This window comes from Canis aureus, chromosome 33 (assembly GCF_053574225.1).
Source record: "Canis aureus isolate CA01 chromosome 33, VMU_Caureus_v.1.0, whole genome shotgun sequence".
In the NCBI taxonomy this organism is placed as follows: Eukaryota; Metazoa; Chordata; class Mammalia; order Carnivora; family Canidae; genus Canis; species Canis aureus.
Genome location: NC_135643.1, coordinates 26,605,796 through 26,621,759, shown reverse-complemented (window position 1 = coordinate 26,621,759; position 15,964 = coordinate 26,605,796). Strand labels below are relative to the sequence as shown.

General features: G+C 32.5%; 1 protein-coding gene across 3 annotated transcripts in view; it reads left to right on the top strand.

Annotated features, from left to right (window-relative positions):
- PPA2 (inorganic pyrophosphatase 2) overlaps positions 1 to 15,964 on the top strand; it is an 82,081-nt gene that overhangs the window by 37,209 nt on the left and 28,908 nt on the right. For all 3 annotated transcript variants that reach the window (XR_013370772.1, XM_077882185.1, XM_077882184.1), the window contains one exon: positions 730 to 856. Coding sequence is in view for 2 of the 3 variants with exons in the window: in XM_077882185.1 (XP_077738311.1) it covers positions 730 to 856 (127 nt within the window). In the remaining variant the exon portion in view is untranslated. The remainder of the gene's footprint in view (positions 1 to 729; positions 857 to 15,964) is intronic.

Here is a 15,964-nt window from a genome sequence, read left to right as displayed (position 1 = left end):
CAAATGTAAAGCTGCATTTTGAGTCATGGGGGGATTTATTCTGAAGCATGTGTTCAAATTTTAGCCTGCAGTGGAATTCTGTAGAGCAAACCAAACCTTTAAAAATAAAGGGATATAGAAAGAATGCATGAATATAAACTTGTCATTGGCAACTTGAGGGAACCACTGAAATCACTTTAACACCTGGAACATCTGCTTCAACATCATGCATTTCTTGGTTTCTTTTAAAATCTTTTTAAAGCATTTTTTGAAACCTGTTTTATCTGTATTTTTAACATATTAATTCTTTCACTATCATTCATTATCTTCTTGAGGTTATATTCTAATATGTTAAAAATCTACTTTTCACTAGTAGCTGATAAATGTGGTTTGCAAAAAAAAGTAATTTAGAAGGATTCTCAGGTCTCTTTTTTATCCCCAGCAGCAAAAGCGAGGTTTATACTATGTAATGATATACATAGGTTTATTTTCTGTTGAGTATGAACTTCTAGACCTAGTACACTAAATATCAAGATCTATAAATAACTTCAGTTTCCAAAAAGGGATCAAGATACTTAATTCTAAAAGGGATATCATAAAAGGCTTTATGACTTTTTACATTATCTTTAATTATTAAAGCTTTATTAAATTGCAGCCTATAGTGCTTTAATCTTTCATATGGGTTTTTATGATATATGAGTAAATTTCTCCAAAGCTTTGCAAAATACTGAATTTCTTTTCTGTTTAAAGGTTCTTTCTTGTGGAGAGGTTATTCCTGTGAAGATCCTTGGAATTTTGGCTCTTATTGATCAGGGTGAAACAGATTGGAAAATAATTGCTATCAATGTGAATGATCCTGAAGCCTCAAAGTTTCATGGTAAGTCTGTAACTTTCTAGAAATAGAAGTAAATAATGTGTCAGCAGAATTCTTAGAATTTAAAAAGTGCATATTCTAAAATACAGTGTGTATATTTGGGAGTTAAATTTATGTGTTTTATTTTTTTTTGTTTTCTCTCCATCCACAGAATATAAAGGGCAGTCCATTATTGTGTCTGAGTTGTGTCATAGTGCTAGGAAGAGCAAGAGAGAAAAGGATATAGGCAGACAGGTGGTATTTCAGACTAAGAAAGTACATTTCCTTCTTCCTTCCATCCATTCCCTCCCTCTTTCTTTCTTCTTTGTTTTTTCTTTAATCTCTTCTTTTGTTCATTTGAGTAACAGGAACTAAGGGGGAAGTGTTCATCAACACATAAGCAGTTTCCATATTTAGTTTTTGTTCTGGTTGCAAAAATGGGAGGAAAAGGTAACTGCCCTTTGACAAAATTTTAATATCTCAGAAATAGTTTTATATGATAGAGTTGACTTTCTTTGGAGTCAGATGGACCTCAGTTAGAGTTCTGTGCTCCTTCCTACCTGAGTGACTTTGAGTAGATCATTTAACCTTCCTCAATTTCAGTTTAGTCACCTGTAAAGGGAGATAGTTATACCTACTTGTGAGCTTGTTGAAAGAGATGATTTACTTAAAGCATCTGGCTGTCATATATCAAGTGTTGAAAATATGGCCCCTATTATATTATTCTTTGACTATTCCCCCCCCCTATTTTTCTAATCTTTTTTCTTTCAGTTGATTCTTTTTCAGATTCCTGGTTCCTTCTAGATCTCAATTCTTATTTGGAGAATATACCATTTCTGAATTGACTGAAACTCGTTGATACTTATGTGTTAACCTCTCTTAATTTATGTGCATTTAAAACCTTTTCTTGCACATGGAACAGCCAGAGATTTGATGCCATTCTTGCATGTAATTGAGAAAGGAAAGGGTCTGAGAAGGTAAAGTATGAATGACTTGAGGAACAAAACTAAAGCATAAAAACTACAATTAAAATATGAGCCGTGAGTCCATAACCATACAGATTTCTTGTCTGTCTTTTTACGCTAGGTTTATTATCATATTTCTCATATGTAAGTGTGTAAGAAGAGTAAAATAGACAAAGTTTTTTTAATGCATTAACTGCTCCTCAGATGAGAACTGATAATGTAATGGTGCAACAGCCAGCCAAAACGAGTCCTCTAATTGATTTGTGATGTAACACACTGAAGTCATGAAACTCTGCTAAGGGATTCCCCCTTTAGGCTGGAAAGGCTGAGAACCTGAATGAAACTATATGTTAGGTGGAATACACTATTCTTTAGCCCAGTATTGTTGGAGATATGATTTAAAATTTTTTTTTTTAATTTTTTTTTAATTTATTTATGATAGTCACACAGAGAGAGATAGACAGAGACACAGGCAGAGGGAGAAGCAGGCTCCATGCACCGGGAGCCCGAAGTGGGACTCGATCCCGGGTCTCCAGGATTGTGCCCTGGGCCAAAGGCAGGCGCCAAACCACTGCGCCACCCAGGGATCCCTGATTTAACATTTTAAACTCACCATATGCAAAGCACTGGTACCTGTTATGTACATATTATTATTCTCAACTTAAAGGTACTTGAGGATTTAAATAACTTGCTCAAGTTTGCACATCCATTAAATAGTAGAACCATGATTTGAACTCATTTTCTGATTAAAAATTCCATGGTCCATCTATAATACTGTAATGAGCAATGCATACTTGATTATAGTAATAAGGTTTCTGTAACTAGCAGTATTGAAACCAGATTACATAAGGCTAAGTACCTTACCTCCTTCTTGAGTTTCCTAAGGGTTAGAATGAAAAATGTTAACTCTCTTTTGACTTTAATTCTGTTTCTATCCTGAATGGAGATGACTTTGCACTTTGGCATCTTCTAAATTCTTTTGGTGTATATGTTTGTACAAAAAGACATGCAGAGATACTGAAGCTTATTTAGGTTGAGGTGACATTAGACTAGAATAATTACAAGAACTTGTTTTGAAAGGAAAAAAAAGGACTTTTTTCCATTCTGCTAAAAGGAACACATGTTTTCTTCATCATGATAAATACAACAGTGCTTCTTCATAATGTTTTTTAAAATCCTAAAATTAAAAGATTAGATGAGTGTTAATGACATATTTTGCTCTGAAATGGTATGCCGACATTGTGTTTTATATTTATATCCTAAATGAGTAAGATAGACATAAAAAATGGATATTATTTACTTTAAGGATATTTGCATATTGTTCACTGTGGGTAGTACCTTAATTAATAACTCTTATATATCTAGATTTTGTAAAGTTAGTTTTGTAGTTTTAAGAGTTACAAGTGTTTTATTACTTACCATTCCTTTCACCTTCACATTATTGTAATATATTCTATGTATCTTTATTGAATTTTCTTTCTCATTTTATAGGGACCCAAGTTAAAAATAGATGTAGGTACAAAGTAAAAGACTGAAGAAGTTGTAATATAAATATTTTTTTCTTAAATCATGAGTCATAGAATACTAGATGATCCTATGTGGGAGCCTTTATTTTTAATTTAAACTCAAGTTTTGATTTATATTTATCATCTCTCTCAAATGTCATCCAGCTGTTCTCTCAACTATTTCAGACAAAAGAGTTTTTGTTGTCCTGCTTAAGCAAATGTTAATGAACAGAAATCATTCTTTATCTTAACTTTTTTCTTCACTACTTAGCCAGGTATTGTCTATTTTCATTAGCACCTACTAAAGGGGGCATTGGAGAGGATGAGAACAGAGAGATGCTCAGGAACTGCAGGGGTTGACAGCTTCCTAAATTTGTGAAGGAATTTTTTATTTTTATTTTTATTTTTTTTTTTGAATTTTTTAAAAGATCAGTTTATGTGACTTGATTACACTATTTAGTAGCTTTGTCTTTCAATAATTAATCTATCTACTAAAGGTATGTAACTTATAATTCAGTAGGAGCTTAAATATTGTAAGCACATAGCTTATTTTATATGATGTTACAGATTAAAAATAAAACCTTGGTAGGGGAGAAGGAGACCTTAGAAATAAATAAAGGAATCATTTCTTGATTTTGAGATAGATGAAATGCTTCATATAACAACGTATGATTTTATTACAGTTAGAGAAAACTGTATACCTGGATTCATATGATTAAATAAATATTAGCTAACAATAATATTAGCTAACAGATGTTAAAATTTTGTTGCTTTTCTCTCTTTACTGTACATCTTGGAAATTTAACACTATTTAATCTTAAATTTGGCAGCATTTAAACATTTTATTATGTGTCCCTTTTAAAATCACAACCATAGGACTTTGGATGACATTTTTAATTGTAAAAATAATCATATACTTAGAAATAAAAAACTCAGAAGTGTAAAAAAAAAAAATCAAATAAAAAGTAAAATTTTCCTTCCCACTTCTCACCCTCAGCCTGACTTCTCATAACAACTTCTCTATGTTTTTTGTTCTCCTGAGTAGTTGCTTCTCTAAGCATTGTGCTTACACCTCTGTTTCTTAATTTCTGTCTTTTCCCTTTTAACTCAGGTTGCTGCTTTGAAAACTTAGGAGTTTAACTTCTTATACATTTTTAAATTTTGTTACTATATTTTGTCCTCAATTATCTTAGTAACGCTAAGAATTACACTTTGAGCTCTATTTATTGCTTCATTAATTTTGAACAATAACTTGTGGTTGCCCAGTATAATAATGGGACATTGAGGTTCTGTACTATTTCTCTGTCCTTTACAGACCAGCTTCTCTGAACTATATGTTAGCTCTATAGTGTCTAAATTTATAATATTTAAATTTTACCCTTTAGTGTTTTTCCTGTTTTATCTCTTGAGTCTGAAAATTGAAAAATAACGACTAGCATTTATAGTCTTTATGTGAATATTAGTTACCTCCTTTATCTTATCCTTTTTTTTTTTAAAGACTGATTATGGATATAAGAGAACAGCTTGCACAGCGATCATCATGGGGTTTCTTTTCATTGCCCTGGGTTAATCTATTTTTTCTTAAATTCTTTCATGTCCTCTTTTTTGTTGTCCATTTTCATTGTTGGCCAATATACATTTTCCAAAATTTTTACAGAAAATGCGTGGGAGATGGATTTTTAGTCCATACATGTTGGAAATGTCTTTATTTTTTTGGTCACCTTTTCCTTAAATAACTTTAAGATATATATAATGCAGTAACTTTAAATATAAATTAGTGTGTATGAATTGATAGTTTTAATCACAGAGGGGTGATATTATAACAGTTTAAACATGTTATCTATATTTCTTGGCATTTTTATTAGATAGATCAACAGAGGGAAAGATTAAAACCATGAAGGAAAGGGTGGCTGTCTGGAATTTTTTTTAGTTCTGTAGTTTCCTGAGGATGTGTATAATACAGAAATTTTTAGAGAATTTTTATTTTTTATACATTTTCGTGGTTACTTAGACATTTAAAAAAGCAAATTCCTCTTGTTAATTTCCACTACCTTAAGAAAAATAAACTGTTTTTTGACATGATAAGTACCTATTTTTTTGAGAACAAAGAAATCTGTTCTAATTTATAGACAGTATGTCCTTCCATATTTCCATATATATTTTTATATTAATTCACTTAATTTATGATTCTGCAAGGAAGTTTTAGGGTTGTTTTACTATGAAATAACTTCTTTGATCCAAATTAACATGTGCAGTCTTTAGTAGACTATAATATTCTGTTTTAATATTTATAGTTTTTAACTTTGACATGACTAAACTAAAACTAGCTATTGCATCAGAAAACATGTTTCAGTTAGGAAGAAGCTGTGGTTGCTGGCTACATTTCTATAAGTTTAATATTATTATTTAAATCTTGAAGTTTTGCCTTTTGAAACAGGAGTAGCCACTGTGAAAATCTAAAAATAGTCTCAGTAACATTTAAAAACAAATTCCTTGCACTCTTTGTTAGAAAATCAGTCACTTTGGCTTGCTCATTAACACTCGAAGAGCACTAAGACCATTTAATACACTGTAATTAGGTTCCAAGCTCTAATGCTCTTAATGGAACCTTAATGGCCTGAAAGAGTTAATAAGATTCCCAGGGCACCTAAATTGTTACTAGGGAATGCCTTGGCCATTAGGGATAATAGTGCTTGGTTATGGAATAACCCAAGTTCAGAACTTTTTTTTTCAAGTTCAGAACCTTTAAGAAGATTGAAATGCTATGGCATGTGTAATTTTTCTTTCGGTTAAATTAACCACCTTCTATAATCTAAAGCTTCACAGATTCACCAAACAGATGTTTGAGTCTCTTCAGACTCACTTCAGTGATGCCTAAGGACTTTATGTCAGGTGAAGTAACATCATAGGAGGTAATTTAGGCCTAGAAGCTACTTCAGCTTCCAGTGTTAAAGATTTCTTTTGTTTGGTCTTTAAATAAGTGAAAACTATTGTCTGTTGTCCTATTTTTAAATGTTGCTTGTGCAGTGATATTACAGTTTTATAAAATGAAAAATTAGAAAACAAAAATTGAAATCAGAACAATTATATTGATGTAGATACATTCTGGGATGAATAAATTGCATGAGTAAAAAAATTATTTAAAATGAGTCTGTTGGGGGATCCCTGGGTGGCGCAGTGGTTTGGCGCCTGCCTTTGGCCCAGGGCGCGATCCTGGAGACCGGGATCGAATCCCACGTCGGGCTCCCGGTGCATGGAGCCTGCTTTTCCCTCTGTCTGTGTCTCTGCCTCTCTCTCTCTCTCTCTCTCTCTCTGTGACTATCATAAATAAATAAAAATTAAAAAAAATAAAATGAGTCTTTTGGGAATTTTTCAAAGTCCGCATTGTACTTATCTTAGAATTATTAGAATTTATATGTATTTCCTATATGTAGATTTTCAGTCTACATTAAGAAAAAATCTAAAAGTCAAATAAAACTACTAGTTTCTTTTGAGTCTTTTAAGGCAGTAATAATAAACATGTGAAAACCAAATCTGGCTCAAATTTTCATCTGCTAAATGAACATCTAGTGTCCCTGTAATCATTATTTTAAAAGTAAGCAAATTAACATGGTGTTTGATTTCCTTCCTTTTAGGGGGGGAAATAGACAATAACATAGAAATCTTGAAGGAAAATATTTGTGTTTACCTTTATAACCAGAAAGAATAGAGTTCAGTTTGCTTTTCTTTGCATGTAGTCTTTGGTACAGAGAGAGGCTGGCATGTCACCATTGACATTATAAAATTCTCTAACATTTCTGCAACAATTCCTGCATGTCTTAGTAACTATTCTGAGTGCTTCTTCTGGCATATCAGTTTAATGTTTATGCAAGCTCAAGCAAAATGTGGTAGTGTTCTCACCCCCTTTTTTTTTAGGTTAAGAAACTGAGGCACTGAGAGGAGAGGGGGAGGTTGGGTTAGTAACTTGTCTGAAGTCCTAGAGGGAGCCACTGGAATCCACTTGGGTTCCAGAGCTGATGCTGTATCCCACCACCCCTCCCACTGTATCCCACAGGGGTAGTTGAGTGTATCTGTGGCCTTGGACAGTGTTGCTTTCTGGGAGAACTGACCATTTGCTCTTAAATAATTTCAGCATCACTGGGATACCTATGATTAGAGGTCCCAATTTCTAAAAAAAGGCTTTTTTTGATCTTCATTCCTTTAATTTCATTAATTGGTACACCTTAATAGGCATGGGTGTGTAGGGATGGGGAGTGGGAGGAGCAGTTTGGGGAATAGTGATAAATTGGGTGAAATGTACTATAATTAAGAATAAAATTACTGGGAGTCTCTTGCTTCTTTTTAAAACCTTGACCTCTTCCGGTGCTTTTTAAGTTTTAGTCATATTCCTGTGATGTGGTGAAGAGTAGGAGGGGCCTAAATTCTAAAATCCTCTCTTGTGTAAGTTATCTGACCTTGGAAATGTCATGTAATCTCTGGGAGCTTTAGTTTCTTCATCTCTAAAGGTGCAGGATTGATCCTCTAATTGGTAAATGATTCATAGTGCTTTTCCCATCTCTAAATTTCAGTTGTTCTAGGAAATATTTTTTAATTCATTATTTTTAGCCTTTCTTCTTTAAAGTAGAAACACCTAATTAAATTATCTTCAAAGATAATGCTGAAGGAAACAGCTTAAATTAAAGGATTATGAGATAGATTTCTTGGAGATATTGGCACATCTTTTTTTTTTTTTTTTAAGATTTTATTTATTTATTTGAGAGAGAGAGAGTGCATGAGCAGGAGGGTGGGGGACAGAGGGAAAAGCAGATTCCTTGCTGAGCAGGGGTCTTTACCTGGGGCTCAGTCTCAGGACCCTGAGATCAGGACCTGAGCTTAAGGCAACACTTAACCAAATGACCCAACCCAGGCACCTAGCACATCTTTAAGTACTCTAGGGTAGCTCTTATATGATGGAGCTGGAACTTCTTTAGAGGTCTTTCCAACCCAAAACCTGAGCTTTTAGCCCGTTTGTTACGTGCTTCAAAGGTTAGATTAGAAAAATATTGAATTTCTGCTATGGGCAAGGTTGGTTTTTATTTTACTGGATATATAAAGTTTCTTGTGAAATGACAATGAATATTTACATTTTTGGAAAAAAATCTGCCAGTTCTTCTCCAGGTTTTGCTGATACAATACAAATTGGCCTTTGTGAAGAATTACCTTGTTTCGTATTACTTATTTTGATGTGTGTTAATTTCTATTTTTTTCTTGATATTAATATATATATGTATATAGTTTAGTACAGGTGTTGAAAAGAGTAGAATGGGGTAATGGAGAAGGAAAGGTCAGAATGTGGTTTACTCTCCCTCAATCTGTGTACTCTTTAGCATAGATGTGTAGAGCAGTGTGGAAAACAAAATCTTTTACAGATCTGAGTAAACAGAAACTATTCAAACTATTAATTCACTGAGAGCCTGTATTGGTGATATAGAAAATACAGTGAGTGTTATGCAATGGAACTGTTGTTTCTTTTGCATGTGGATAAGATATCAGAAACATACGTTCTTGCTTCCCACAGGTTTTGTTTAGAGGCCAGTTGTGCACATACTTCACTTTTGGAATGAGAGCTTTTTGCATTTTGCTTATTTCCTTTGGTAAGATCTCATAGAATCAGAAACTCCCCCCCCCCCCCTTTTTTTTAAACCCTCTCTGGACAAAATTTCAAGCATGTGACTCTTTCCTAGTGTCTTTCTTTACAAGCAAAGGGATATGGCATTACATTTATGTTACTGGGTTGTTTTTTTTTTAAGATTTTGTTTATTCATAAGAGACACAGAGAGGTAGAGACATAGGCAGAGGGAGAAGTCTCACTGTTTTGCCAATCTGATAGATGAAAAATGTATCTTGTTTTAATTTTGCATTATTCTACTTAATGCTGGGATCGAGTGTCTTTTTCATATATTTATTGGCTATTTGTATCTTCCTTTCTGTGAATTGCCTATGCATACTGCTCATCATTTTTTTATTGAGTTGATATATTCTTCTGATATATGGAAATTCCTTGGATATTTTGAAATCTAATATTTTATTATTTAGGTTGCAAATATTTTTCCCCATCTGCAGAAAAACTGTTGCCTTTAGCTTCTAGATATTTCAATTTTGATGTGTTCCATTTTATCTATCATTTTTATACATGACTTTAACATTTTGATTCTTATTTAGGGATTTCTTACCCCTTGGTCAGAAAGATGTTTTTCTTTTTATTCTTTTGTATTTTAATTTTCTTTTTTACAGTTGGATCTTTAATTTATATGGAATTTTACTTTTTCCATATGTATAATTTTCCCATCACTACTTAGCAGAAAAATCTGTTCTCTTCCCACGGAATCTCTCCTTTATCATGTATTGCATTCTTATTTATACAAAGAGTCTGTTTCTGGATTCTGTTTAGTGTCAGTGATTTCTGTGCCAGTGCCATATCATGTTAATTATTATAGCCTCTTAATAAAATATTTACAAGGCAAATCTTTTGTTCTACTTTTTCAGACTTGTTTTGGTTTTTCTTATGCTTTATTCTGTGCAAATTTTGGAATCAGGTTGTCAAGGACTTCTGCTGTCTTTAAGATACTAAGTGTTTGCATCAATGAGTATATTGATATATTTCACAATTTATTCAGCCTTTTATTTCTTTTAGTAAAGTACTTGTAGATTACTGTGAAGATCTGTGTCTAGGAATTTAATACTGATTTTTCCATTACAAAAGCTTGGTACAGCACCTGACATATTATAGGTGCTCAATAATTTTTTAAAGTTGATGAATAAATGAATGTATACATATACTTGATAAAAAGATGAATGTGTTGAGCAATGTCTGAAAATAACTCCAGAATAGGTGAATTTTCACTTATTTTAAAGGGAGAAAATGTTTATAGTTAAAATCCTGGAATTTTTAATAACTGCAGTTTTACTTCTTTGGAGTAATGTATACATTTCTATACCTGTAGATATGTAGTCTTTGCTTAGTGCTTTGGAGATTCATGTGTATTGCTGTGTGTAATCCGTAGTTTGTTCCATTTGATTGCTGAATTGTGTTCCATTGTATAGATATACTACAGTTCATTCATCTCCTTGATGGAAATATGGATTTCCAGTTTTGGGCTCATACAAATAAGGTTTCTATGAACATTTAAATGTAAGTCTTTGTGTGAGCATATGTTTTCATTTCTCTTAGGGTTACTAGGTCATATGATAATTACATGCTTAACATGGTGAGAAACTGTTAAACTGTTTACCAAAGTGACTGTATCATTTTGCACTTTTACAGCGGTTGTATGAGAGATCTGATTGCTCCCAGAACCTTTGTCCATCTTTGTCGTAAATAGTAAAATGTCTTTTAAAGAAACTAGAAGAAACACACGCACGTTATTTTTTTTTCTTACATTTACCCATATATTTCCCAAGTCCACACCCATATATTTTGTTACAGAGTAAGAAGCTGAAGATCTGTAGTTTCCATTTGGTGTCATTTACCTTCAACTTCAAGACTTCAGCATTTTTTTGTAGTACAGTTCTGTTGGTGACGAATTCTCTCCATTTCATCAATCTTATATTGTCTTTTCTTACCTTTTTTTTTTTTCAACTTTTTATTTATTTTTTCACGAGAGACACAGAGACATAGGCATAGGGAGAAGGCAGGTTCCCTGTGGGGAGCCTGATGCAGAACTCTATCTGTCCCAGGACCCCTGGGATCACAGTCTGAGCCAGAGGCAAACACTCAACCACTGAGCCATCCAGGTGCCCCTCTGTTCTTGCCTTTGTTTTGGAAGTGTAGTTTCACTAGATACAGAAATTTTGAGTTAAAGGGATTTTTGTAAAGGTGTTCCATTTTCTTTCGGTCTCCACTGTTTCTGATGAGAAATCAGTAGTTAATGTATTGTTACCCAGTATATAATATAATGTTTTTCTAAGATTATTTTAAAGATTTTCTCCTGTTTTTGGATTTCAGCAGTTTCTTCTGTGATAAGGTGTCATTTCTTTTATATTTATGGTGCTTAAGGTATACTGAACTTTGTGAATCTATGGGTTCATGTTTTTACCACATTTGGGTAATTGTTTGCCATAATTTTGTTTTACTCCGTTCTCCATCTTTATTCTGAGATTCCTAATACACATATTTTAGACTACTTTTTAATTAATTCACAGGTCACTAAGTTTCTCGTATGTCTTTACAGTCTTTATTCCTTACTATTCTTCAGACATGATAATTTTTATTGTTTTTATTTTCTACTTCTGTGATTTTGTTTTTTTGGCCATATCCAAGTTCTACTATTAAACTCCTCTGATTTTTCATTTCATACACTCCCTCATTTGGTTCTTTTTTTTCAGATAGTTTTATAATTTTCCCCCTTAACTGAAATTTCCACTTGTTCAATGCATCATAACCATATTTTTTGAAAGTCCTTGAACATATTTGTTAAAAATACTTTAAAATCCTCATTTGCATGGGTCATCTGAGGATTGATTTCTCTTGACTTTTTTTCTTGATTAGTAGTCCCAGAAATATTCTAGTATGTGCAATAAATCATATGGTCATCTTGCTTTTACCCGAGGTATTTTTGTTCCATATTGAGTCTTCAGGGTGCTTGTCTTGTTTTTGAGTATTTTTGGTTTTCAATTTTTGTGTTTTCTGTCTTGGTGTAGGTAAACCTGAGGGAATTTGTTGAAACATACTTTCTCATCTTTGTCAGAGGGTTCTGTTTTCTGTAAAGAGAAATGCTTCAGAAAGTTAGGCATTGTTTTTAATTATTGATAATTTGGTTAATGTACTTGAACTGAGTGAGTCTCATTTAAAAAATGATTGTTTAAATTTAACTTAAACATGGTAGAAATGAAAAAACTTTGTAAAAACTAAACTGCAGTAATACTAGAAATAAAAGTAAATGTGTATGTCATTAAATAGGAAATTAATTACAAATTCATTTGGGGCCTGACCTTTAACATAAGGAAAAGCACGTTTGTAGAAAAGTGTTATGATTAGGTATGCTATGTGTATGTGTGTGTATGTCCAGATGCCTTTTATATTATTTTTAGCGTTTGTTTATATCTGTGCCTAGCTACTTTCTCCGTAGAGTTACACACATTAAACCTAAAGTAACTGTCAGTATTAATGAAAATATATCTAATAGTTTTCTAAATTATAAATTCATGTTTATTAGTTTATTTTTGAGCATGTAAGGCTCTGAGTTTGTCTGTAAATATAACTTTGCCTGCATTCCATGGAACCTTTTCAGGGGATTGAAAGGATGATAATATTTCTTAAGAATTATCCCTTATTTTTTATTTAATGATTTTTAATATGTTGTCTTATTTAATCCTCACAACAAGGTTAATTTTCTCCGTTTTGTTTTTGAGAAACCACACAGACTAATATATTTTCCCAAGATGATGCAATATGGGAGAGCCAGAACTGGAGTTTGAACTGGGTGCCCGCTGATTCCAAATGGGATGTTTTTCCTTGATTACTTTATTATAAACTTTGAGGGTTTTTTTTTTAACTTTTTAAAAATAGATTTTATTTATTTGACAGAGAACAGAGAGCATAAGTGGAGGGAACAACAAAGGGAGAGGGGGAAGCAGACTCCCCAGTGAGCAGGGAGCCTGATATGGGGCTTGATCCCAGAACCCTGGGATCGTGAACTGAGCCTAAGGCTGAAGCTTCACCGACTGAGCCACCCAGTCACCCCAACTTTGAGTGTTCTTATTTTCATCATTTTCTGAATATTCTTCGAGTTTTTATTATTTTCTTTTGGGCCAAAAAAGTTGTTGATTTCTTTTCTTTTTTTTTCTTTTCTTTTCTTTTCTTTTCTTTTCTTTTTTCTTTTCTCTTTTCTTTTTCTTTTTCTTTTTCTTTTTCTTTTTCTTTTTCTTTTTCTTTTTCTTTTTCTTTTTCTTTTTCTTTTTCTTTTTCTTTTTCTTTTTCTTTTTCTTTTTCTTTTTCTTTTCTTTTACTCATGAGAGACACAGAGAGAGGGGCAGAGGGAGAAGCAGGCTCCTCATGGGGAGCCTGATATGGGACCTGATACTGGGATCAGGATCTGAGCCGAAAGCAGATGCTCAACCACTGAGCAACCTGGGTCCCCCCAAAAAGGTTTTTGTTAATAGCAAAGAATATGGTTTTTGGTTGTTTTTAGTATCCAACTTTTTATTATACAAAAAATTGAGTAGACTGGGTGTGGTTCTTCTTTGGTAGGCAAGAGAGTTATTTAAAACTTTTTATTGTTGATCTTCAGATTTATTATATTTGCTTACTGGGTGCGTTGTCCTCATTTTCTCATGCTTAAAATTTCTTAAAGTTCTGTTTGTTTTTAATGTGTAATCACTTTTAAAGTTCATCGTTGCTTTAATATGTCTCGATTAAAAATATCTCGTGCTTTAAGTATTTCTCTCTCACTCTTGATGAGCTGTCTATGAAATGAACTTTATCAGCTCAATTTTTTCACCTCTTTTACAGCATTTATTTCTGAAATCTGGGTAAAATTGAAGTCTTGGCATGTACATGTGACTAGAAATTCCCCCTTGTGTGAAAGAGTTATGTTTTTAGCTTAAAAAGAACAGAAGAAACTTCAATTCACAAACCTCTTTTATTTTTTCCTTTTTGTTTGGTAGATCACAATTTGTGATATTCCTTTAGGTTTTAGAAACAAGTGAATTGGTTTATACTGAAAAGAAATCTGATTATATGAAAAGTATACCAGTGTCTCTGATGAAGGAAAGATGTCATGAAGATTGCTTTAAAAAAATGTCAAGTGTTAGAATCCTTTCATGTCTACAGAGGAAGAATGATAGGCTTTGACTAAGATATTTTAAATTAATTTCTGTGCTTTTATAAATTCCTAAATCAAAATTAGTTAAAAGCAAATTAAACTGGAGAGCACTGAACTTGGAAAAGCCTATTTGAACATTAAAATTTATTTATCATATTGCATCATCTTGTTTTGCCTTATAGCTGGCACTTAATAAAGAAATCTATAAATTTTCTAATGGATTTACATAGAACTATGCTTATTTATAAATTATGTATCTTTAGTTTTAATATAAAAATTCTCTTAAGGAAACTCCATATAATCTTTGTTAATTAAACTTTCAAGTTTGGAAACAGCTTTGTTATAAAGTAAATAGTGCTGTACACTACTTGTAGAAGCTTAAAAAAAAAGCTTTTATGAAGCTTTTAAAAAACAAAGGTGATAATAGATGACTGCTTTTAATTGTACTGTAATTTAGATTATTGCTTAATTTTGCCTTTTTAGCTCTTGGATACTTTAAATTTTACGTAATTTTATTTTCTTTCATTGGCAGTTCCTCTCGGTTCTGCTTCCTAAAAATAACTAAAATTGACCATTTGTCACCACCTCTATGCAACTGTTTATTTAGGGCCTTGTCATATTTCATCTTCGTGTATACTCTCTGCAGCCTGTTGCTGGATTTGCTGCTTCCACTTCTTCCTCTACGCAGTCTTTTCCCTACACAGCAAAAAGAATGATCTTCATAAAACCTGTACTTCTCAGCCCAGAACCCTTAAATGGCCTCTCATCTCAAAGGACTCCCTTCATAGCTGGCCTGTGGCTGCTTCTCTCATCTCATCTCCTAACACTCTTTCTTCACTGTGCTTTGAACACAGGGCTTTCTTACTGTCTACCTTAAACATTTTAGGATTCCTATCTTCCTCCTAGGACTCCTCCTCTTCTAGATATTTGAATGAGTTATTCCCACACTCTATCCAAGATTTTGCTAAAATACATTTTATCAGAGTCTATCACTGACTTTTCATATTTAAAATCCTCTTTCCTCACTTGCAGAGCAATCTAAATACATAATTGTGGATTTTTATGTGTTTTTCTCATCTTCAACTATTTTTTTTTTTATTCAGGCCTAATTTGTCAGCAGATATTTTTAGCAACTTGTCTTATTGAATTCTTTCAAGACAATCAAACTAATTTTACAGAAACAAAATCTTTTTTGTATTGGTAAAAATCATTGCCTTATATAATATCTTACTAATTCTCATAATTATAATGACCGATACAGTTGGCATAAATGCTTTGGGAATAAACATATCTGATAGATGATAAAGCTAAAACTTAACTGGTACAACCTATAGGCTTCATTCAAGAGTTGTCCAACAGACTCAACCTACAGACCACTGTGGACATCAGTCAGAATATATTACAGAAGTGGAAAGCCTTTGTTAATCATCTGGGGAGCTGATCAAATAGATCTCAGTTAAAAGAGTTTGATTTTTAATTAAAAACAAACTGAAATAAATTTAGCATGATTATATAAAACAACTCTTCTATATTATTCTGATTTTATTGTTGGGTTAGTTCATCTTGAAAATACATTGTATAATTATTATAATAGACCATGTAAAGTTAACTCCAAGAATGGGAACAAATGACTCCTAGAGAATTGTAGCTTTTCATAATATATATTGTAACAAATACATCTAATGAATAATTCTGGAAATGGATGAAAGTGATGGTTATACAACATAGTGGGTATGCCTAATGCCACTGAATTGTACTTTTAAAAATTATGATAAGGTTTATGTTATGTATAGTTTACCACAATAAATAAAACCTAAAAATAAATTTATACTTATATTCTTTTAACATAAAGAAAACTTG